The sequence below is a fragment of the Otolemur garnettii genome, unplaced genomic scaffold, assembly GCF_000181295.1.
Source record: "Otolemur garnettii isolate 467f Iridium unplaced genomic scaffold, OtoGar3 scaffold00195, whole genome shotgun sequence".
Classification (NCBI taxonomy): Eukaryota; Metazoa; Chordata; class Mammalia; order Primates; family Galagidae; genus Otolemur; species Otolemur garnettii.
In genome coordinates this window covers 2,431,536-2,456,158 of record NW_003852590.1, presented here as the reverse complement: position 1 = coordinate 2,456,158, position 24,623 = coordinate 2,431,536, and the positions used below count along the sequence as shown (strand labels likewise).

Here is a 24,623-nt window from a genome sequence, read left to right as displayed (position 1 = left end):
AAGTAAAGAGAAATAAAGTAATATATATGCTTGGACTGTTCCAAGTACTGTTCCATGGTACTTTTTAAATTTTGAAAGGAAATTTCCTAAAGGAAATAAAATTGGGAGCAAAAAATTTTATTATTCTGCTCACATTTGATGTTTTTCTGACTTTTCTTGATCTAGTGTTTCACTAGCATATTACATTACTCACAGTTTTTTTGGTCTTCCTTTATTTTTATGCAGATTATTTGCTTGGCCTAATTGCACACATTGCTTCCCAAAGACAGGGTTAAATTCCGTGGAACATCATGGTATTCCTTACTAGTAACACTTTGGTGCTACTATTCTTTGTCTTAAGCAAAGTAAAAAGGACACTGCCAAGTTTTAGAGCAGAAGATGACAGAGATCAAGGAGTGTATGCATTTTGCAATGAGAACAGACATGCATTCTGCTCCCCCCCAACCCCCGCCACCACCACACAAGGAACACACATCAGAATTCACACCAGAACCTAGTGTGAGACCTCCATGCCTTCTTCTCATCTCACTCTTTTCTCTAGTTATTTCTTCCATCCCCACAGCTTCGACTACTACCCACATGCCGATGACACTTTTCATGAGTACTACAAGAAGCAACACACTTTTATTAATCTCTAAAAAAGAAAAAACACTTCCAGCTCGGCGCCCATAATACAGTGGTTATGGAGCCAGCCTCACACACAAAGGCTGGGGGGTTTGAACTTTGCCTGGGCCAGCTAAACAACAGTAACTGTATCTAAAAATAGCCAGTGTTTAAAAAAAAGATAAAAAAAATGCTTCTAATTAAAGAATGATATAACACTGAATGATATAACAACAGTCCTGTGCAACACATGAAATGGTCACATTAGTTCCTCATTGCTTTGAAATTTATCATTTGCTCCGTAAAGATAGCAAATGCCCTAGTATAGTGATTCTCAACTTGTGGGTCATGACCCACAGGAACTGTACTAAAGGCGGCCTTAGGAAGGTTGAGAACCACCCCCCTAGTTCTTCAATTTCAACGCTTTGCAGGTGATAGCAGTTTTACCTACTTGTGGCCATTTTCCCTTTTAAAGCACACGCTACAATATTAAATTATAATATTTTTTTTTCATTTGTTTCCTTTGACAAGATTCAAGACAAACACCAGTTTGCCTGAGTTTTGAAAGGATATTTGCTTTGCCCCACTTACATGACCAATAAAGACATAAGTCTAACAAATTATAATATTAAATTGTTTATTACTTCAATCAACACATGAATTACATAGGTCATTATCAAAGTTTTTGAGACAGTTATGATCCATTATTTCACTTCTAAAAATCACAGTTAATAGTGTTCTTTCTGATTCACCTGTGCAAGCTTCAACTTGTTCAACTTACCTCTATTTCTAGAGCTTCATTTGTAGATTTTAAGTTTCTTGATTTTTTTTGTATCTCAAAACTTTCATTATAACCTACATACCAATACTGTGCAAAGCAGCTGATATAACAATAAGAATGTCCGTGGCTATTATCTGCCCAAAAAGGATTCAGGGAGGCCATTAATAAACCACAGTTTGTTTTCAGGAACATCAAAATGTAACAAGATGGCCAGGAGCAATGGCTGACACCTGTCAGCCCAGCACTCTGGGAGTCCGAGGCAGATAGGTTGCCTGAACACAGGAGTTCTAGACCAGCCTAAGTAAGAGTGAGACCCCGTCTCTAAAAATAGCCAGGCATTGTGGCAAGTGCCTATAGTCCCAACTACTCAGGAGTCTGAGGCAAGAGAATTGCTTGGGCTCAAGAGTCTGAGGTTGCTGTGAGCTATGACGCCACAGCACTCTACCAAGGGTAACAAAGTGAGACGCTGTCTCAAAAAAAAAAAAGGTAACAAGATGTAGAATTTAGAATTGATTAATCTTTGATGGATGGTCTAGTGGTTAAGGGAAAAAATTCATTAACTAAGACATACCTGAGACCTTTAGCATTCTTTTAAGTTATAAACAGATACTCACTCAGTATCCCCAACTAAATCTCCCCAACACTTGAAATCACCCTCACACATACCTGAACTCATTATACCTCCTTAAGTTTGATACTACACTTAAGCTACCTTTCTCATATAACACAGACATCCAACAGTTGCCAAGACAGATAATATAGATTTAATTGTTCTTCCTTTTGTCTATTAGTGTAATACTACATAAGCCATATAGGTCTATCTTTTCTATCCTAAAAATCTCTCTCAAATCTATGTCAATTCTCTTCCCTACCTTTAAACCTTAGTAGTTCAAGATAAAATCTCTTACAGTAAGACACAATTTATGGTAGAAGTTATAATGTCCCACCAGTTAATTTTGTGAATAACATGGTATCAATCCTGTCTTAAAAAGTTTCAATGGCTCACCACTGAGGTAAGGTGCAAACTCCCCAACACCCAAGGTTCCATTTCCTAAGCAAAATCTCCTGCTTCAACTACCCTCAAATCCTCTCATGGAACTCTATGCCATTCTTAGGATTTTATTTTATCTACTTCAATAGCTTTTTAGTTATGTTTTATACTACTTTTAATGGCTCCTCTACAGATTAGTAAAATATAGTAGTATTAAAAATACAAATTAGTAAAATACTCCTTTATAGTAGTAAAATATACTAATAAATTATCTACCTTGATTACCATGAAATGAATTACACTGAGATGGGTGCCAGTTGCCTCATAACCCCCATATAAGATAGATACCGCCTGCCACCGAGGTGCAGCAGGGGGCTGTGTAGGATAAAAGATGAAAGGACAAAAAGATGAGAATACATGACTCTGAAATGACAACAGGCACCATTACTCTTAGATTGGGCCGGAACAGGACAAGGTAAGAACGAATGGGCCGAGTACCGTCATGATGACAGCTAACAAGCTAAGTGCTGTGACAAATTGTTTTACTTATCCATTAGTTGCTATATCTGCATTATGCTACCTTATTGTTATCTAACAGCCCTTCATGTTACCTATTGGCTAAATCACTAAATTTCAAGGTTCACTTCTGTAAAAGAGGTCATCATGACCCCGTGCTCCCTTTTTGCTTCTTTTGCCAACTTTCTTTTTGCTTCTAATTGCTAAACTCTCAGACCACTTGTTTGGCCCTTTGCCAACTTTTAGATTAGAAAAACCCCAACTTCAGACCCCTCAAGGCTCTCTCACTTAGTCTGGTTTAGACTTTGCTGAGACAGCCCAGCGGTTAATAAAGGACTCATTTTTGAAATTCTAATTTGAGTCGGTGGTCCTTATCTTGCCCCATAACAATACTTCCCAATGTAATAATCTTACAATAGCATAATTCTATTTATTCTCCTGCCTTTTAAAATGTATTTGTTGGCCGGGCATGGTGGCCCACATCTATAATCCTAAGGCTCTGGGAAGCCAAGGCGGATGGATTGCTTGAACTCAGGAACTGGAAACTTCCCTGAGCCAGAGCAAGACTCCCACCTCTAAAAATAGCCGGGTATTGTGGCAGGCACCTGTACTCCAGCTACTCGGGAGGCTAAGGCAAGAGAATCACTTGAGCCCAAGAGTTTGAAGATGCTGTGACCTATGATGCCATAGCACTCTACTGAGGGTGACAAATGAAACCCTGACTCAAAATAAATAAATAAAATGTATCTGTCATGTTTGTGTATTTTACTTCTACATGCTATAAATACCACAATCTAAGGGGTGGCCATAAAGTTAGTGTGCAATTTTAAATAACGAATGAATGGCCACAAACTTTATGACCACCCTGTATTGTTTTTGTAAAATTAATTTTTTTTAAAAAATTAGTCCTAATTTTTTCACATTTTCCAGTGCTTGGCTTTTCTTCTTACAGACTCACGTTGCTATCTAGAAGCATTTCCCTTTAGCCTGAAAACCTTCCTTTAGTATTTCTTGTACTACATGTCTAAAGGTGACAAATTCTCTCAATTTTATTTGCATTAAATTACCTTTATTTTGTCCTAATTTTTTAAAGGATATCTTTGCTGGTTATAAAATTCTAGGTTACAATTTTTTTTTACTATATGCATAAAAGATGTTATTTACTTTGGGCTTCTCCTCTCGCTGTTTTAGTATTTTCTCTGGGTTTTGTGATTTGATGATGACATGCTTACCTTTGTTCTCTTTGTATTTATTTCATTTGCGGTTCATTCTGTTCCTTGAGTCTGTAGCTTCTAGTCTTTCAACAATTTTGGAAAAGTTGAATTTTCTTTTCTGATTTACAGATCTGTTCCATTCTCTCCCTTTCTTGTCTTTCTGAGATTCTAGTCACATGTGTGTGTGACCATTTAATGCCATCCCACAAATCTCTGTTCCCTTTTTTTCATTCTATTTTCTCTCTGGGGTTCAGTTTATATCATTTTTATTGACTTGCCTTCAAGTTCACAAATCTTTTCTCCTGCTATGTCCAATCTCCTAAGTCCATCCAATACAGTCTTCAGATACACTCCTTTTTTTAATCATAGAATTTTTAATCAGCTCATTAGCTTCCATTTCTGATAAAATTCTCTGACTTCATATTGATTTTGACAACTTTTCCTTCTAAATGCTTTAATATTTTAAAATTTTCATCTGTTAATTCAAACATCTGGGTTATCTGTGAGTTTGCTTCCACTACTTTTCCTTTTGATAATGGATCCCATTTTCCTTTCTTCTTGTCTCTCCAAAGTTTTGGTTTTGCCAGCCATTATGTATAAAACAATACTAAAGAAGATACTATTTTCCCTTAGAGAATATGCTTTGTTTCTTGTTAAGCAGCTACAATTAAGAATAGATCCCTTCAACCTAATCAGGAATTTATCTGAATTGTGGCTGAGTATCCCCTTTAGTTCCGGTTCACTTCTAGTTTCAAAAGTGTCTTGAGGATGGAATCAGACCTCTTCCTCTAGCAAGGCTTTAAGATCATCCTTTCTCTAGCTGAGTCCCAACTTTCTTCATCACTGCTTACTTAGCTAAAGTCCTAACGAGATTCACTGTGTAGGGCAGAGCAGGCCTGTTTGAGGATGCCTTATTTTAGTCTAATAGCCACGTGTGACTATTATAAGTTTAGCTGGTTTCTCCTACTGTCGTAAAAGATCTCTTCTCCATGGCAGGTCTGCTCATTCATCCACCAATGTCTTCTGACTCAGTTAATGCTCTCGGGAACCAAGTGGCCTCTTCTTTTCTATTTAGGGGTAGTCTCTCTTGAATTTAATTCATTTAAACTTCTCTGTGACACAGTTCCTCAAAGAGTTTAAAGAAAATCAAAGATTTTTTAAATTATGGTTTTTTTCTCCCCTTCACTGCTGCTACACAGAGAACAACTATCTCTTGAAATCTATATCCACCATTCTACTCTTGCTGAAGGGTTATACTCCCATGCCCCATTACCTATATTCTTCATTCTTCTACCATCTTTAAACTCAAATATCATCTTTTCTGAAAAACCTGCTAACCACTCGAGGCAGTTGGTAGCTTCATTTTATTATTATCATTAATTTACTTACCTGTGTTCCCCACTACTGAGTTCCTAGATTACAAATATAATGGCCTCCGCTATAGCTGTGGACGATGGAAGGAAGGCAGAAATCAAGAGGGCAAAATACAAATGTGGATATAAAAGTTAAAAAAAACTATCTTTTAGCTTTAAAGTATATATTATGCATCAAAGACCTTAAAAACCTTCCTTTAGTATTTCTTTACTACATGTCTACTGGTGACAAATTCTCTATACCTAATACACCATACCTACACCTATACACTACACCTGATCTGTATATTGATAATTATTGCTTTGGTACCTGAAAATGCACAGTGCCGAAAAAATGTATACACAGCTTGAGAAAGAAAAAACTGTGTTATAATTGTAATACTCAGTATATACCAATAATACAAGTCATGTTTGACTTCTACAATCACAAGAGGTATTCAAAGTGGTTACCATCAGCATCCACACACTTCTAACTACGGCAAACTATTGCTTGAGCAACACTGATGGAAGTGTCCATTTGTATCGCTGTGCATGCTGTTTCAATTCCCTCCCAAAGAACCACCAGTGTATCCAGTTTTCTATGGTACATCACATCTGTTAAGGTCCCCCAAGGCAGAAGTCCAAGGGTGTGAAGAAAGAACATGGGGGAAACATCCTATCCATTGTCCTGGCAAATACTCATCCAGGTGAGCTTTCACGTCTCAGTATACATAATAATCCCTGATGAAAACGTTCCATTTGGCTGCTTTAAGAATGTGCTATAGACTTGCTCTGCTAACTCCTATCTCACATGCACATCGTTTGGCTTATTAGTGTTGAGTAAGTGACGTGTTCCAACACTGCAGAAGCCCCAGGACGTGCTGCTGTGCGGAGCTTCCTAGATCGTCCCTTATGCACACTACACACAGTACCATTTGTCTCAAACTTACCACCAATGTGTGTCACTGCTAGGCATGTTAGAGGTTCTGTTGCATACTCATACCTGCATTGCTGTTGTACTTCCATGACGTTCTTTAATTTCAAACACCACTTGAAAATGGTCTTGCACTCTTCAAACAACACCTGTGCTTTTGTCATTTTCTTTTGCTGTCCTGCCTGTCACGTGGTGACGCTGGCATTCATTTGATTAATGCTATCTTTTAAGCAAATGTCATTTTGCATGTCACTACAATACAATTCAACTTCAAAAGGTATTTCATAAAGGGGTGCCTGTGGCTCAAAGGAGTAGGGCACCAGCCCCATATGCTGGAGGTGGTGGGTTCAAACCCACCCAAAAATATTTCATAAATAACAGTGCTTAAAATGTGTATCCTTCTTTTGCCAGCCCTGACATTCTCTCAAAATTGAGAATTATATTTTTTTTATAAAATTTATACATGAGAATTATATGTTTGAATATAACTTAGTGGTAGAAAAGACTTCTGATTTCAAATGATGTACTTTTAAAATGAAAGTACCAAGTAATATTGGCCATTGGGAGGCCCCATTCTACTATGCTATTTTACAAAATAACCACTCAGCTCTTTAACTTTAGCACATTCTACAAACACCAGAATTAAAATAGTCTTGTGATGTGCTCTGTGTTATATTTTTATATGACCCTGTGTTACGTCATTTGTAAGAGCAGCTATTTATATTTCTAATGTAAAGGTAAACATAAAAGCTTGAATATATCACAAAGTGTTCTTAAACTATTTAATGAATAAAAGTTCCATCCTTAAATTGAGATTAAAAGATCTCTTAATTCATGCACAATCACACATAGCAGGTATTTATGGAAAACATGACACTCTAATAACAGGGTAAGGAAACGAAATACCTTGATCAGAGCAATTTAAATATATTTTCATATCTGAGACATTTCTAAGTCAGAAGCACCATGAGCCATTAAAAGAATTTGCCCAAGAGGGTAAATCCATTTAGAAAACTTACTATTGATTATTCTAAGGTTAAGAGAAGTGATGACTGAGACAGATATGACTAAAGCAAATAATTTAGTCAGTGTTCTTGGTAAAAGAATTCAAAAGGTAAAACCTTGCTTCGTTATTTGTTTTTAGTTTCAAAAAATGTCTTAAAAGAGAAGTGCACAGAGGTAAGAGCAATTCAAAATAATATACTATTAAATACACAGATCATTTTAAATATCTAAGTTAATCCATTAAAAAATACCTACAGCTAGAAAACCCAGAAGTAGAATTTCCAGTACACCATTTTTAAACACTTGAAAATGTTTTTTTAAAGGGAACAATCTTTCCAATGCCTAAAGAAAATTCTGTTGCACTCTGTTCCTCCACTTACAATTATGCTATCCATACATATAATCCCATTAGATGGTATGAAGAGGAACTGCAAAGCAAGGACATTCACACCACAGCAGAAATTAATCCAAGAACCCGAAATGTACAGGTATAAATTAGGATGGTTGAACTGCAGTTTTATCTTACACAGAAAACATTTAAATGGAAGCTGAATGACAGCTGGTGAAATGTGAGTCTGTGATTCAACCACTCAAAAACTATCAACACTAAAGCAATATAAATGTAAAAGGCTTGTGAAAGTGTTCACAGATTTCTATATTATGTCCATCTAGAGCAACTGAAAATTAAGGCTATGATTTTTTGTTTTCCTAATTAATCAATAGTCATAAAATAAAAAAAAGTGAGTTATAAAAGGTAATTACAAGTTTTGTAGCTACTAACCTCTTAAGTATGTTGTTTCTTAAAATAAAAGGAATATGCTAAGGAAATAAGGTTCATTCATTGACTATAGAAATTCTTTAATAGTCATACCTGGTCTCACTTACTAAAGGTAGAAGACTGAAGTCAGAGGAAAGAAAAAAAATCAACCAGCAAAAAGGGCAAAGATCAGATGGATTCCATATCTCAGGATTGTTATTTCATAGTTCCCATGGAGATGAATAAAGAAAAGCATGAGAAGTATGAGTGATGCAGAGCCACTGGCCATCCAGATTAGACTGGTTACTACTAAGATAAAAATAAATACTTTTAAGTTTTATAAGGCGACTAGATTACTTCAAAGTACTCTACTGGAGAGCTACTCAAATACCTCTTAATGGTTTCCTAACGTGAACTCCTAAGAACTGAATTCAGAGTATTTCTGCAGAGAAATCATATTTTTAAAAATGCCCTCTCTTTGTCTTAACCTTCAACACATAGCAAAAGAATTACAATCTATTATTTTTAATTAAAAAATATATAATTGTAATTACTATGTAACAAATTAAAAAGCTATTATCGATTTGAACTCATTTTCATTAACTGAACAAATGAGAAAATAGTGCATTTTCTTAGGGGTTCCTATTCTTCCCCCTACATGGATACAAAAATATTAATTCCTAAAGGGCAAAAGTAATCAGTAACTAAGCTAAGAATTTACAAAATAAGGAAAGGAGAATGTGGTGTTAGTTTAAAATACAAGAGAATAAGTTTCAATGAAGACAGAAGTCATTTTGAAAAAAAATCCAAAAATTACAACAATGACGGCTGCAACCAAAAAACAGCTGGGCGTTGTGGCGGGCGCCTGTGGTCCCAGCTACTTGGGAGGCAGAGGCAGGAGACTCGCTTGAGCCCAGGAGTTGGAGGTTGCTGTGAGCTGTTATGCCACAGCACTCTACCCAGGGGGACAGCTTGAGGCTCTGTCTCAAAAAAAAAAAAAAAAAAGAAAGAAAAAAATCCAAAAATTTAACATTAAACCTGGAAGAAACCATAGAAAAGATATAGTATGTACTTTGATAAATTACAATGAGGGACCACAAATTAAACAAGAATTTACAGTACAAGCTGGAGAGGGATAAATAACAATAAAACCCCCCCAAAGTCCCCTTTTGAGACTTAATAATTCTTTTGAAAATGATTTTAAAGAGGTCATACTTTTAATATTTTCTTAATCATCCCATTATCAGAAATTAGTAGTATGAAAAAGATTAAAGGAGATATGTGAAACTCAAGCCTTAAAGAAATCTTTTTTCCCATAGAAATACACGGTTTTTAAAATGTAACAAAACTACATAAAAGAGTATAAACAAATATATAAGAAACATCAACAAGTAATATATTTTTTCCTTCAAAATAATACAGAACAAAAGGAAATAGGTAAAGGTGTTAGATGAAAGAACTTTAGCAATGCTATTCTATTTGTGCATATGCTTGAAGTTTTCCATAAATAAATGTATTTTAAATTACTTAACCACAGTATGATAATGGTATGGTTTAATACCAAATCAATGATGTTTTAGGTGTTTCAACGAAATATTACCTTCATATATAAAGATACTAGTGACACAGCACAAGTAAAATGAACGTGTTATTGTTTTTAGCAAAGAGCTAGGTCACTGCATTGTCCACAGTCTCTCACACTGTTCCTTTTGAAAACAGCTCTTAAATATTTAAGAGACTGGTGGCTAAAATGAAGGGTAAGTGTTCACATGGAAGTTAACTAGCCTTTATCAGGATTAAGTCCAAAGCAACACAATTAAACTTAGGAGTAGAACTTTTTTAAACAAATAAAACAAAAGGTAAAAAATGCTACAAAGCTACTCTCTTACCTTGACCAAGATGTGAAGGTTTTTGAGACAGTATGTGACCGCTGCCATCTAAAACATACTGGGTGCTAAAATTATCAGCAGCCGTCCTTGTTGTAATTAAAACCTGAGGGGGGGCGGGAAACACAAATAGAATTATCATTTTAGATATTGCAGTGGGTTGATTATCAAATTAAATTTGAAATAATTATCACATAATGATTTGCTTAATAAAAGTTTCACATGATAAATTCTTATGTCCACTTCTTTTGTAATATTCCTTTTTTCTTTTTTTTTTTTTGAGACAGAGTCTTAATTTGTTACCCTTGGTATATGCCATGGAGTCAAAGCTCATAGCAATCTCAAACTCTTGGGCTCAAGATTCTCTTGCCTCAGTCTCCTGAGTAGATGAGACTACAGGCACCCACCTCAACGCCTGGCTGTATTTTTAGAGACAGGGTTCTCACTCTGGCTCAGGCTGGTCTCGAACCTGTGTGCTCAAGTGATCCACCTGCCTTAGGCACCCAGAGTGCTAGGATTATAGGTATGAGCCACCGCACCCGGCCCTGTAATATTCCTTAGTTACACTAAGCAACAGGCCAGCTTGTATTTTTCCTGTTGCAAATTACTGTTTTTCATTTTAAGAATTTTAATTAAAACACTTATATACAAACCAGTATACCTTAAATGGCTATATGTACTATAAATATACTGCATTGCTTATGTCTCTAAAAGCAAATACTTCAACTATACTAGGTGAACTTGCTTTTTAACAGTTTCCATAAATTTATTGGTAAATGAATAATACTTTGGTGAAGTGATCATTACTTCTCCTTTTTATAGTCTTTGTAAAAATTATACTTCTATATTTCAAGTTATGGTTCAATAAAATGTTTAATTACACATATGTATCTTTATACAACTTTTTCTTAAAAACAATCTTTAAACTCAGGTGTAAAATTTGTATTAAAAAAACTTAAGCATTAAAACGTGTAAGCACAAGAGATTTCATGCATGAAAATAGTACTTCAGATGTAAGTCTTAGAAATATAAATTTTAAAGTGTCTGTATTCTTTTGAGCTACGCTTCTCCTTACCTTTCTATTTACCTATCTTGTGAGATTAATCAGAAAGTATGACAAAAATAAAATACATATACCTTTGTTAGGAAAAAACCAAGATGAGGAGTGAGGATGCTGGCAAGGAAAACAAGGTGGACCAGGAAGAAGACAGCCTCCTCACACATCTGGTGATCACTGATAATTCAAAATTGAGTGTAATCTTTTTTGGCCAGCCTTATACTCAGAAGCCAGAACTCTTCTATGGCCATTTGGATTTATATCTGATGGTTCTGCACCCCACCCTGACTAAGCAGATTTATTGTAGGCCATAGGGCTCTGTGGAGCATGTAGGTACCATGCAGTGAATATCAGAGCCACCACAAAAAAATAGGGCTTCTCCAGCTGAGTGTGCTAGATTCTGAGAATGAAGTCCATAAAACCCTTCCTAGGGATATTGCATTGAGCTATTTCTGTGATAACTATCCCCCAAAGTACCTAAAGCAGACAGGTTGAGAGCTTCTTTGTATTCTTCAGTGACTGTTTTACTTCTAAAAGGCATTGCATGGTTCAAAAACTTCATAATTTAGAAGACAGAAATTGCTAAAGACTTTCTTTCCAGCGTTCAATTACTCCATGATTCTCCCTTTAAAAATAATTACACATTTAACCAACTGCTTCTCTAAAATGCCAAGGTCAACGGAATTCTATTTCTATTCTCCAAAGAGCTAGCCACCTGACCTAAAGTTGGTGTCACTGAGCAAAGACAGCCCTGGAACTCTTGAGTTCCAGTACTAACTCTGCCAGCAGCTTCTAGATGGTCCTGAATAATGATGATTACACTATCACCTTTAAGGAGAGGGTGATGATAAGATGAAGATGATGCTAATACTTTATAAGGTTACTTGGGATTTTGCTTTAACCACTTCAAAGCATTTTATAAGATACCACCTTGCTCACCCTGAACATATTAGTGAATAGTAAATAAACTCCAGCCTAGATGAATAAACTGAAGTGCTAAATAAAATAGGACCTTAGTGTAACTACAGTAATATAACATTTATGTTAAAGTTAAAAAAAGAATAGAACACAATATTATTTTTCAATATTAAATTTTTTTTAATTACAATTTGGAGGTATCATGGAAATTTATTTAGATAGGAAATGCTTTGCAATTCATAGCTAAAGACAGTGAAGGATAAATAGGTATATTTCACAAATTCATGAAATATAGTGTGTTCTTCAGAGGAAGGAAAGGAATTGTATTTCAGGAGTTTATTTCATCATATGACCCTGTGTCCTAGGCAGGAAACCTTTTCTTGGACCAGGCACAGGTTCAGAAGGCATTAGAACATCTAAACTTGCAATAACTCCACCACCAGGAGAGTCTCTGATATTACAAACTAATAGTGGTAATTCTTACAAAGACATGGAGGAATCATAGCAGTGAGTGAATCTAATGGTGTCAAGCAAGGAAATTTTTAAAAACCCCCAGTACTTTAAACAGAGAAGTTTTAGAAGTCCTTAGGGGGCCTTAGAGGTTATGTTAACTATCATCTATTAAAAACTGGCTCTTGGGTCCAATTACTAAGTTTTAGGAAATTATATTATTATAAAACTAAAATTACATAAAAATACTTAAACTTTAGGTAAGCATAGTTTTTCTTCAATGTTTAGAATTAAAACTAGGCAAAACCTTTGGGTTCTTTTAGCCGACTTTAGATGAACACGTTGGCACAGAAGACATGAGTCTGAAAACTAAGATAAATGGTCTTTAGGATTCAGGTGAAACAAGGACTTTTACATGGATGACTCAAATTCCTTTTTCTTTCTGTGTACACCTGCCTGTGCATAGCTGTATGTTAATTAAAATATTCTAACTTTAGAACCTGCCCCTGATACCTACTATGGGGGAGACTAGCACCAGAGAGCTCTTGGCCCTGGCTTTTTTTCCTTTCAACAGAGTTCTATTTACCTATGCTGAAGCTGCTATTTAGAAAGCAAAATATTCCAACTGCTTAAAAAATTTCTAAATCTATTCTGACCAAAGCTCTGCCACCATGGCTATAAAGTACATAGGAAGTCCCCTACACTGTGGAAAAGGAATCAGGAATCATTTGCTTGGCTTAGAACCATTAGAATAATGCTAAGGGCTTCCCCTGCCCTTTACACAGCTATGTGGGCCCACGAATAATAGAGTTCTAACTTTCACCTTCAAAACACAATGGCTTAGCTTCGTATTCTGCCTCTAAGGTATGGACTCTTAATGCGATGTGACAAAATCAAACCCACAGAGGCTGATTGCATCACAAAATTATGAATAGAAAACCTTGGACAAACGGGGGGCTGAAATGCATGGGTCCACTTACACACTGATTCTTTTTTCTGACTGTGCCACTCCTGAGACAGCAAGACCAACCCCTCCTCTTCCACAGTCCACTTAATGTGAAGATAACAAGGATGAACACTTTGATGATCATCTACTGCCATTTAATGAGCAGCAAATATATTTCCTCTTCCTTAAGATTTTCTTAATAACACTGTCCTCTCTAACCTATTTTACTGTAAGAATACAGCATATATCATACAACATATGTGTTAACTGACTTAACTGGTAAATGTTAACAGTGAGGCTTCTGGTCAATAGTAGGGTACTAGTAGTTTTTAGGAAATTAGAAATTATATGCAGATTTCTGATTGCATGGGGGCGGGTCTGGTAACCCTTATCCCCACACTCTTCATGGGTCAACTGTATATGAATTGGATAGATTAGAATAAAACCCTACACCATAACCACTTAAAAAATGCTGAATGAATAAATTGATAAATCTGAGTGCTATGCAGAGGGAGGCTGGCAACTCTTTTCATTCTCCTGAAGGGAAAAAAGAGTAAAAAAATGAACTTATAATACAGAAGAAGAAACTTTCATGCGAATTAGGAATTCACCTATGAATAGCTGTTAAAATTTACAAAGGACTTCGTCAAAATGTGGAGGAGTCTGCATGAGCTTTGGCTGGTAACATGAAATATTGCCTGCAGAAGGGAATAACCAAGTGTGATAATTTTATCACATACATGATATAGCTGTATTAAGACTGTTTCACATTTAAGTTTAAAGTAGAAATAACTTTCATCTGTATGGCACATGACAGCATTTGAGCTATTTTAACATTTATTATTTTTACTTAACCCTCAAATCATTACCCTCATGCTATAGATTTTTTTTTAAAAAGTGACTATCAGAAAAATTAGTCTGTTTCATGCTTTAGACCAGGTCTCCTTGCCAAAGACTTAGGATTTAGAATTAGGCTTCTGATTCCTACCTCAGAGTGTATTCTGAGTTTCAAAAGACAAAATAAACTGCTCTGTATTTCTCCTAAAACCAAGGAGTAATTTAGCTTCCACCTAAAATGCAGTACAAAAATTTAAATGAGTTTCTTAAACATTACTTTTGGGGAAAAAGATCATTTATAACACAACACATATAAAAATCAACTTAATAAGGAATATAATCTTTTATTATATACATCTTATGCGACAGGAACAATATATACAAGTAGTCATTATAAAAATTTTTATCAATAGGTAAAAAGCAGAATTTTTACTATCTCTAGTTCTAGTCACTATGCTTAGTAATTAATACCAGTAATTTAATACTGAAGGTGATGATAACTCAAAATTATTGCTCTATAAATAGTAAATGTTAAGAAATGTTTGTTGATACGATTTTTAAAAAAACTATTATGAACCTGTATTAGTCACTGATACACTTACATTCATCATAGCTTATGAAAGTAGTAATTCTATTTGTAAATATTTAATAGTTTACTTTGCTAAGTATATAAGAAAAACTATCCCTTTTAGACTTTTTAGATTGGAAGTTATTTTATAATTGACAAATTAGGAAAACTGCCCATACTTTTCAAGTATGTAAATAAATAATACAGAATTAAATGTATTGGGCAGTGTCTGTGGCTCAAAGGAATAGGGCGCTGGCCCCATATGCCAGAGGTGGTGGGTTCAAACCCAGCCCCAGCCAAAAACTGGAAAAAAAGAAAAAAATAAAAGAATTAACTGTATTTTAGATATCTTCTGCCAATTTTGCTGAAAGTCTAACTTAATTTTTCTTTTTATAACCAAAATTTTAACATCTTTAATATAACCTAGCGAAAAGAAATGTCAACAATTGGAGTTTTAGGTGATGGCTGTCTGACAGTGCAACAAAACTAAATTCCAACTGCATATTATCAATCTATATTAAAAATAGAAAAACTAGCCTGGCATTGTGATGGGCACCTGTAGGCCCAGCTACTCAGGACACTGAGGCAAGAGGATCACTTGAGTCCAAGAATTGATGGACTATGATGACGCTATGATGACGCCGCAGCACTCTACCCAGGGCAAGACAATGAGACTCTGCCTCAAAAAAATAAATAAATCAGCTCGGTGCCTGTGGCTCAAGTGGCTAAGGTGCTAGCCACATACACCTAAGGTGGTGGGTTCGAATCTAGCCCAGGCCCGCCAAACAACAATGACGGCTGCAACCAAAAAATAGCCGGGCATTGTGGCGGGCACCTGTTGTCCCAGCTACTTGGGAGGTGGAGGCAGGAGACTCGCTTGAGCCCAGGAGTTGGAGGTTGCTGTGAGCTTTGATGCCATAGTACTCTACCCAGGGGGACAGTTTGAGGCTCTGTCTCAAAATAAATAAATAAATAAATAAATAAAATGTTACTATTTTCTAAGATTAAAAAAAAAATGCTTGGCATGGCAACATGTAAATTGCAAATGTCCTTTTTTTAAGTTTATAGTTTTCTATTGTTGTGTTACCTTAACCATTCTTTGTAATTTTGATGAACAAAATTATTTTAACCATTTATACTCCAGGACATTTGAATGCCTCAATAATAAAAGACAAAATGAAAAACTGCCTATCAAACGGGTTTAAGTAATCAAATAAGGGAACAAGATAGAGCGTGACCAATGGACAAAGAAAAACTACCATCTAAAATCAGAACTGCCCTGAAGATTTGGATAAATGATACAGATCGTGTTCAACATATTTGTAAATACTAAGTATAGTGCTGCCATCTAGCAGGCAAAGCTGTTTATGACCAACTTCAGCTCTGAAAGGTTATATACATCTTGTAGAAAATAAGGAAATGCCAAATTCTCTTTACTGACAATGCTCTACCAAATAAAGCTTTAAGACTACTTGCTAAGTATGATAACAGCTAATAAATAAATAAATACTTAAATTCTACAACAAAAAATATACTTCTAAAATAGCCACTGAGAACTCAAACAACAGAACTAGTGCTAGGAGGTTCAGAGGTTTCCTAGTGCAAACTTCATTCCATTTTAAAAACAGGCACTCTGTACAAGATCCAGGACTCAAATACAGTCTCTGGGCAGAAACACAGGCAATGTTGAATTGTACCCTTTAGTTCAGGGGTCCTCAAACTTTTTAAACAGGGGGCCAGTTCACTGTCCCTCAGACTGTTGGAGGGACGGACTGCAGGCCCCAGGATGAGTCAGCTGCTAAGCAGGACAGGCAGCGGCAGTAAAAACACCCAGCAGGCTGGATAAATGTCCTAGGCGGGCTGCATGTGGCCCGCAGGCCGTAGTTTGAGGACGCCTGCTTTAGTTGCTCTTCCACTAAATCTATCTGGAAGCTCAGTGAAGTCTAAATAAAGTGAGAAAGACAGAGAAGTACATATTGGGCTACATTACAGATAGAGGTTTTAAGAGTGTACTTAATAGTTCTTCCGTCAATGGTATTTGAGCATATAGATTGTAATAAGCAATGGCCCTAATCCTCTATGTTACAAAAGCAAAATCACCCACTTAAATTTCATCACCCCAACAATTTTTCTGGCCTACATAGGACATCCCTACAGAGCCCCAAAGTAAAAGATAGGTGAATACATATACAGACAATCTAAAGGTTCAAATTATGATTTTTCAACTTTACAACAGTGTAAAAGCAATATGCATTCAATAGGAAGCAGTAGAATACTCTTAGAACACCAGATAGCAGCAGTGAGCCACAGCTCCCAGATGACCATACCATCACTAGGGTAAACAACTGATACTCCACAATGTACAGTGTTGCCAAATGATTTTGCCCAACTATAGGCTAATATAAATGTTCTGAGCATGTTTTAGTAGGCTAGGTTAAACTATGATGTTCAGTTAAGTTAGGTGTATTAAATACATTTTCAACTTAAAATAGGTTTATCGGGATGTAACCCCATCCTAAGTCAAGGAGCATGTGTATCCAGCTGGGACACTATCCACAAAAAAATGGAGAATACATACACTGTTCCAGCAGGTCAAAGACAGAGGGCTAAGGGAAGACCACAATGAGCCTGGAGAATACATCACTGCTGGGAAGAGCAGGCTGCTAAACTGATGTCCAAAGACCAGAAAAGGAGATAAGAACAATATCTTATGTACATGTCATTTTTCCCCAATAAAAGGTATACAGTCCTATCATTTTACTGCATCTGAATGTTCTCACCTAAATAGGTTCCGCCAGCCTAAGCATAAGTGAAAGATTACATATGGCTACTGGACAAACTTCAGTAGCTAAAGAGACCCTTACAATCACCCTGTCATTCACTGGCCCACAGATACTGTTATATTGTTACACAATAAAAAAGCCCAACACCTACAGAGTAATAGCATAGCACAAGGAAGCTAGTATAGAGCCATTTAATGGAACACAACTAAGATACATGTAAATGAAGAGACATTGGCTTTGCCACACATTAGTTATAAAATCTGGGGCAGAAGCAGTGTACTATGGTAGTACAGAATTGAGTGTGTCTGGCACTGTCATGACCACATAAATGACCATGCGAGACATGGATTGACAGTACACACTGCACGAGGTGAGGCTAACCATAGGTGCAGGATAGCCCCAAGAACTTCTCACAGAGCCCTTTTAATGAGAGGATACATAATGGGTGGAAAGATTACAAAGCAAAGACATGTGGGGGCTGCATGCTCAGGGAAATGATCTCATAGGTGCCAAGAGAGTATGTACTCAAGGAAACGATCTTCAAGGGTGGTAAGGGAAATGATCTCCAAAAATACTACATGCAATTTTTCTCCACTAACCCTTGAAGGAACTGCCATAAAATGCTTAATGTTTAACATTAGCCTTACTATTACAGGACTAAACTTTGCTCTTCCAGGATTACTGAGTTACTTGGTGGCTTCTTGCTTTCCAAGTCACAAGAGATTTCCAGGCTTGCCAGGAGAATGTCTTGTTCTCAGTAATTCCTTAGATGAGTTATGATATTGGTGGCTGTTGTAGTAAGTATGATGTTTAATACTCTATACGGCCCTGGATGCATGGATTTACAGACACTGAAAACACTTAACCAACAGTTAGAAGAGTAAAGTTCTTAGACCCAATCTGCCCCTAACTAGCTAGGGTTTAAGCCAAATCAATTCACATCTCTAGTGTACAATTTCATTATCTGTTTTGATTAGTGTACTATTTCCAGAGTGTGTTCCACAGACAACAAATAAAAAACAATAACGGTAATATACTAGTGTTTCATGGTCAAGTAGGTATAGGGGGAATGTACCTACTATAAAATCACCAACCTTGACATTTACAACGTGCTTTAGTACAGTAAAGGCTCTAAGAAGCGCTCTAGTTACAGATCTATTTAGATATTTTACATTTTTTCCCAAGGCAATGAACCACTATACCACCTTTTCCTCTAATAAATATTAACATTGCAAAACATACTTTGCTGCCCTTTGAAAAATAAAACATAGAACTGCCATATGACACAGTAATTCTATTTTTTATATATAATTCTAGCTATACACCTGCAAGAACTGAACACAGGGACTTGAACAGATATTTGTATGCCTATGTTCATGGCAATATTATTCATAACAGCCAAAAGGTGGAAGCAACCCTAAATGTCCATGGATGGATAGATGAAATGTGGTATATACAAGGGAATATTATTCAGCCTTAAACAGGAAGGAAATCCTGACATGACATAACACAGATGAACCTTGGTGACATTATGCTAAGTGAAATAGGACACAAAAAACAAATATTGTATGATTCTTCTATGAGACACTTAAAATAGTCAAATTCATAGAGACAGAAAGCAGAATAGTGCTTACTGGAAGCAAACAGAATGGGAACTTAGTATATAATGGGTACAGAGTTTTAGTTTAGGATGCTGAAGAAGTTCTGAAAATGGATAATGGTGAGGGCTGCATAAAAGCGTTAATGTATTTAATGTCACTGCCACTGAAATGTACACTTAAACATGGCTAAAATGGGCCAGGTATGGTAGCTCATACCTGAAATCTCAGCACATTGGGAAGCCAAGGCAAGAGGCTTGATTAAGGCCAGTAGATTGAGATCAGTCTAGGCAACATAGGGAGAACCTATCTCCATGAAAAATTAAAATGAAACAGCTGGGCATGGCAGTGCTCACCAGTAGTCCTAACTACTTAGGAGGCCAAGGAGGATGGCTCAAGCCAAAGAGTTCAAGGCCACCGGAAGCTATGATTATGCCACTGCATTCTAGCCTGGGTGACAGGGTGAGACCATCTCAATAAACAAAAACAAAATAAATATGGTTAAAAATGGTAAATTTTATGTTATGTATATTTCACTATAATGAAAAAAAATTTAAACATTAACAAAATACTAGATTAGTTTTCTCTTAGTTCTAATCTTCCATGATTATAAAATCACTACATAACCAATATAAATTACCTTACCTCAGCTATGCAACAAATTGACCCCAAGGCTTCTCCACGAAAACCGTAAGTTGTCAAGTTTTCAAGATCTTCGTGACTACTTATTTTTGAGGTATAGTACTTCACTGCCATTACAGGTGCATCAACAGCCTTTATACCTTCACCATTATCTCGCACCTCAATTTTATCAAACCCATAGTTTTCCTATAAAATGTTAAAAGAAAAACACTTTTAGTACATCAAAATATTAAACTATTATGACATTCACAACCAAAAAAAAAACCACAATGAAAACAATTGTCATTTATTTACCTTGTATGGAAGCCTAACATTATGGAAATAAGAGTTTAAATCCTTTAGCTCTATTAATTCTAGTTACGGTGCAATGAACAAGTTCCTTGTTTTCTTTGGGCTCAGATTCAACTGTAAAATAAGGAGGTAAGTCTGATCTTGAAGGTTTCTTTTAATTGTTTCATTATCATGAGCATTTATGATAATTTGTTTAAACTTGACCCCCCCCAAAATTTTCTGAATTATACATGCCTTTCATATGCACAAATCCCTAAATGAAAAAAAACAGAATACTATCACCAATAAAACAAACCCGTTCTACCTACAAAAACACTAACAATTATTATTCAACGAGATTTTACTTTCTTTTTTCAAAAAGAGTCTCACTCTATCACTCCAAGTAAAGTGCTGTGGTATTAACATAGCTCACTGTAGCCTCAAACTTCTGGGCTCAAGCAATCCTCCAGCCTCAGCCTCCTGAAGTGCTGAGATTACAGGCACAAGCCACACATCTGGCTAAATTTTGAATTTTTTGTAGAAATGGGAATCTCTCTCATGTTTAGGCTGGTCTTGAATTCCTAAGCTCAAGCAATCCTCACCCTCTCAGAGTGCTAGAATTACAGGCTAATTCTGTAATCAGGCACAACCTGATTTTTAATACTTTCTCCCTTATTGCTCCCATAAAAAACTTAATATTTACTACATAACCTTCTACAAGCCATCACCTAACAAAAAATGCTTAGAAACACCTCAGTAACTTTTTAATTCAAAAGTCAAGGCTCGGCGCCTGTGGCTCAAGCAGCTAAGGCGCCAGCCACATACACCTAAGGTGGTAGGTTCGAATCCAGCCCAGACCCGCCAAACAACAATAATGGCTGCAACCAAAAAATAGCCAGGCATTGTGGCAGGCGCCTGTGGTCCCAGCTACTTGGGAGGCTGGAGGCAGGAGACTCGCTTGAGCCCAGGAGTTGGAGGTTGCTGTGAGCAGTGAAGCCACGGCACTCTACCCAGGGGGACAGTTTGGGGCTCTGTCTCAAAAAAAAAAAAAAAAAAAAAGTCAAGAAAATTCTTTTAAAAACTCAATTCGTATCTTATTCTAATACTAAAAATATGAACATATATTAAAAATATAATCTAAATTTCTTAAGTGACACACTTTCTATTAATACCATATCCTAAATTTGGTAGCTAACTTCTACCATAAGCCTGACTCTATAATTTTATGCATGACCATAGATGCTAATTTTAAAGGGGGAGGAGAAACTTCCTGAAATAATAATGCTCTAGTATTTAACATAATGCTTTTTTTTTTCTTTAGAGACAGAGTCTCACTTTATTGCCCTCAGTAGGGTGCTGTCGTATCACAGCTCACAGCAACCTCCAACTCCTGGGCTTAGGCAATTCTCTTGCCTCAGACTCTCAAATAGTTGGGACTACAGGTACCCACTAGAATGCCTGGCTATTTTTTTGTTGCTCTTTGGCCAGGGCCAGGTTCAAACTGGACACCCTTGGTATATGGGGCTGGCACCCTACCCACTGAGCCACAGGTGCTGCCCACATAATGCTTTGGCTATTTTGGGCGGGGGGGGGGGCAATGTGGTGGTTCACACCTATAAACCTAGCACTCTGGGAGGCCAAGGTAGATGGATTGCCCTGAGCTCACAGGTTTGAGACCAGCTTGAGCAAGAGCGAGACCCCACCTCTAAAAAAATTAGCCAGGCATCATGGGGGATGCCTGTAGTCCCAATTACTTGGGAGGCTAAGGCAAGAGAATCGCTTGAGCCCAAGAGTTGGAGGTTGCTGTGAGCTATGATGTCAGGATACTATACCAAAAATGACAAAGTGAGACTCTTATCTCAAAACAAATAAATAAAATAAAATGCCTGAAAAATATAAATTGTCTTTCTTTGGGTTTAATTAACTTTTTTTTTCAGGTTTATAAAGCTACATTATTTAAAAAAACAATACAGATTTGATATAGAAAAGCAGTTCTCCAAATTCATTCCCTAAAGTAGCAGCATCAGTATCAATTAGAAACTTAGTAGAAATGCCAATTTTCAGGCCTGCCTAGAATCTGAAGTTCTAAGAGGATCCAGCAACTATTTTAACAAATGGCTGTAAGTTATTCTAATGCACCCAAACATTGTGAGAACCAGTAGCATAGAGGAAAGATCTTGAATGGGTTTTAGTCAGAAAGACCTGGATTCCAACCTCAGCACCACTACTTACTAATTATGTGACTTTGGGAAAGTTCTCAGAAGATTATTTACTTCTAAAATAGGTACAGTAGTAGTTAATACAGAAAGTTTTTATAAGTTACTGGTATTTAATTTATATAGAGAGGTGGAGTGAGAGAGAGAGAAAGAGAAGGAGGGGGATATCTCATTGAATCTTATTTGAAAGATAAAAGGTTAGTTCCTGTTCTTAAAAAGATATTCCAATCAGCATTATTTCTAATCCCATAATACTAGAAATAACATGAAAATCTGATAATTAGGAGACTTGAAAAAATGTATTTTGGGGTAGCGCCCACAGCTCAGTGGATAGGGTGCTGGCCACATACATCCAGGCTGGTGGATTCAAACCCGGCTGGGGCCAGCTAAACAATGACAACTGCAACAAAAAAATAGCCGGGCGTTGTAGTGGGCACCTGTAGTCCCAGCTACTCAGGAGGCTGAGGCAAGAGAATTGCTTAAGTCCAAGAGTTTGAGGTTGCTGTGAGCTGTGACGCCACAGCACTCTACCAAGGGTGACATAGTAAGACTTTGTCTCAAAAAAAAAAAAGTATACTTTTAATTTTTTATTAAATCATAAACACATAGATCATGTATACACTAATGCATTTATGGGGTACAATGTGCTGATGTCATATAAAATTAGGAACACTGACATCACACTGGTTTATACTTCATCATTCTTATATTCAATAAAAAAAATGTATTCACCTTGCTGATATGTACCAGGCACTGTAGGTATTGAGGACACAAAAATAAAGAATAGAGGTAACATCTATGAGCTAGCAATTTAGAACAAGGGAAACAGACACACAAACTAACTGCAACAAATTATGATGAGTGTTGTAAGTCATATTAACTGAAATGATTTAGCTGGGCACAGCAGCTCATGCTTATAATCCCAGCAACTCACAAAGCTGAGGGGGAACTGCCTGAGGCCAAGAGTTTGAGACTAAACTAGGCAACATAACCAAGACCTCAATTCTAAAAAAAAAAAAAAAAAAATTTAGCTGGACATAGAGGGACGTATCAGTAGTCCTACTTTCCCACCTACTTGGAAGGCTATAGAAAGAGGACTGCTGAGCCCAGGAATCTCACACTATAGTAAGCTATTATTATACCACTGTACTCTAGCCTGGGTGATAAGAGTGACACCAGGTATCTTTAAAAAGAAAAAAAAAGATTAAAAATGTAGCAACTATGAAGTAACAATAATTTAGAAATAAGATTAAGTGGAAAAAATAGGATGCAAAGGGGAATATTTAATAATAAAACAAATGAATAACCAAGGAAAAACATTTGGACTTTAAGTTGATGTTTTAGGAGATGACAGAGTTCTAAGGAATGTGTTTTCTTCCATAATGTTCTTTAGTTTTACTATAATGTTGACTTAAATTAAAATGTATTTTTAAGAATTTACTTTTAAGAGAAATGGTCTGATGTCCTAAGAATAACTTGCTGGTACATAGGAGAAAAATAAAGGTTTAAGGAGAAAACACCTGTCCAGCCCATTTTCCTTTAAGATATTTGGCTTCTCAATGACACTCACGAGTTTAACATCTATGCTTGTGGCACCAGCATCCAAGGAGTTTTCAACGAGCTCTTTTACAACACTGACCACTGAAGTGATGATCTGAGAACTTGAAAGGAGGCGGACTGTTGCTGCAGGCAACTGTTTCATTCTAGCTGTTAGCAGAGGAGCTAGAAGACAAAAATATAAGTTGTCAAAATAAGTATTGTTAAACAATCTTTCCTAAGTGAGCCAACAGCAATAAAAGTATAATAATACCTCACATCTGTTAAGCTTTACAGTATGCCAGACTCTACTGTTTGTGAACACAATCTCTAATCATTTATTTCTTACCAATACCCTTTGGCAGAGGTACTATTATCATTTCCATATTATAAGAGAACCTAGGAAACTTGTCCAAGGTCATCCAGTTATTAAAAGGCAGACCTAAGATTTAAATATAGGCAAGTCACTTCTATTGCTTTGTAATCCAATTACCTCTTACAAATAAAAGTGACCCAAAGTGACTTCAAAAAATCCCTAACAATGTAAGGAGAAAATTATTTTTTTTCTCTAATGTACCTCAGGGTTTTTGTTAGGCTTTACTAGATAACCACAATTCTCAGTTTTCTTCTGAATTCCAATCCTGTATTTCCAACTGCCTGCTGAAATCACTAGCTCAAACTCAAGGCTTAACACAGTGGTTCTCAACCTTCCTAATGCCGTGACCCTTTAATACAGTTCCTCATGTTGTGGTGACCCCCAACC

The 24,623-nt window shown here is 36.4% G+C and overlaps 1 protein-coding gene and 1 non-coding gene across 2 annotated transcripts in view; both read right to left on the bottom strand.

The window, feature by feature from the left end:
• Window positions 1-24,623, bottom strand: part of PMS1 (PMS1 homolog 1, mismatch repair system component) — a 95,776-nt gene that overhangs the window by 63,100 nt on the left and 8,053 nt on the right. Inside the window, exons 3-5 of the mRNA XM_023507632.1 lie at window positions 23,895-24,046; window positions 19,842-20,024; window positions 10,043-10,145 (exon numbers count right to left, since the gene is read on the bottom strand). Coding sequence (XP_023363400.1) covers window positions 10,043-10,145; window positions 19,842-20,024; window positions 23,895-24,026 — 418 coding nt within the window. The 5' untranslated portion in view covers window positions 24,027-24,046. The remainder of the gene's footprint in view (window positions 1-10,042; window positions 10,146-19,841; window positions 20,025-23,894; window positions 24,047-24,623) is intronic.
• Window positions 1,116-1,237, bottom strand: LOC111721877. Its single transcript, XR_002770876.1, has one exon. It is a non-coding gene; the product is annotated as a small nucleolar RNA SNORA27 (small nucleolar RNA).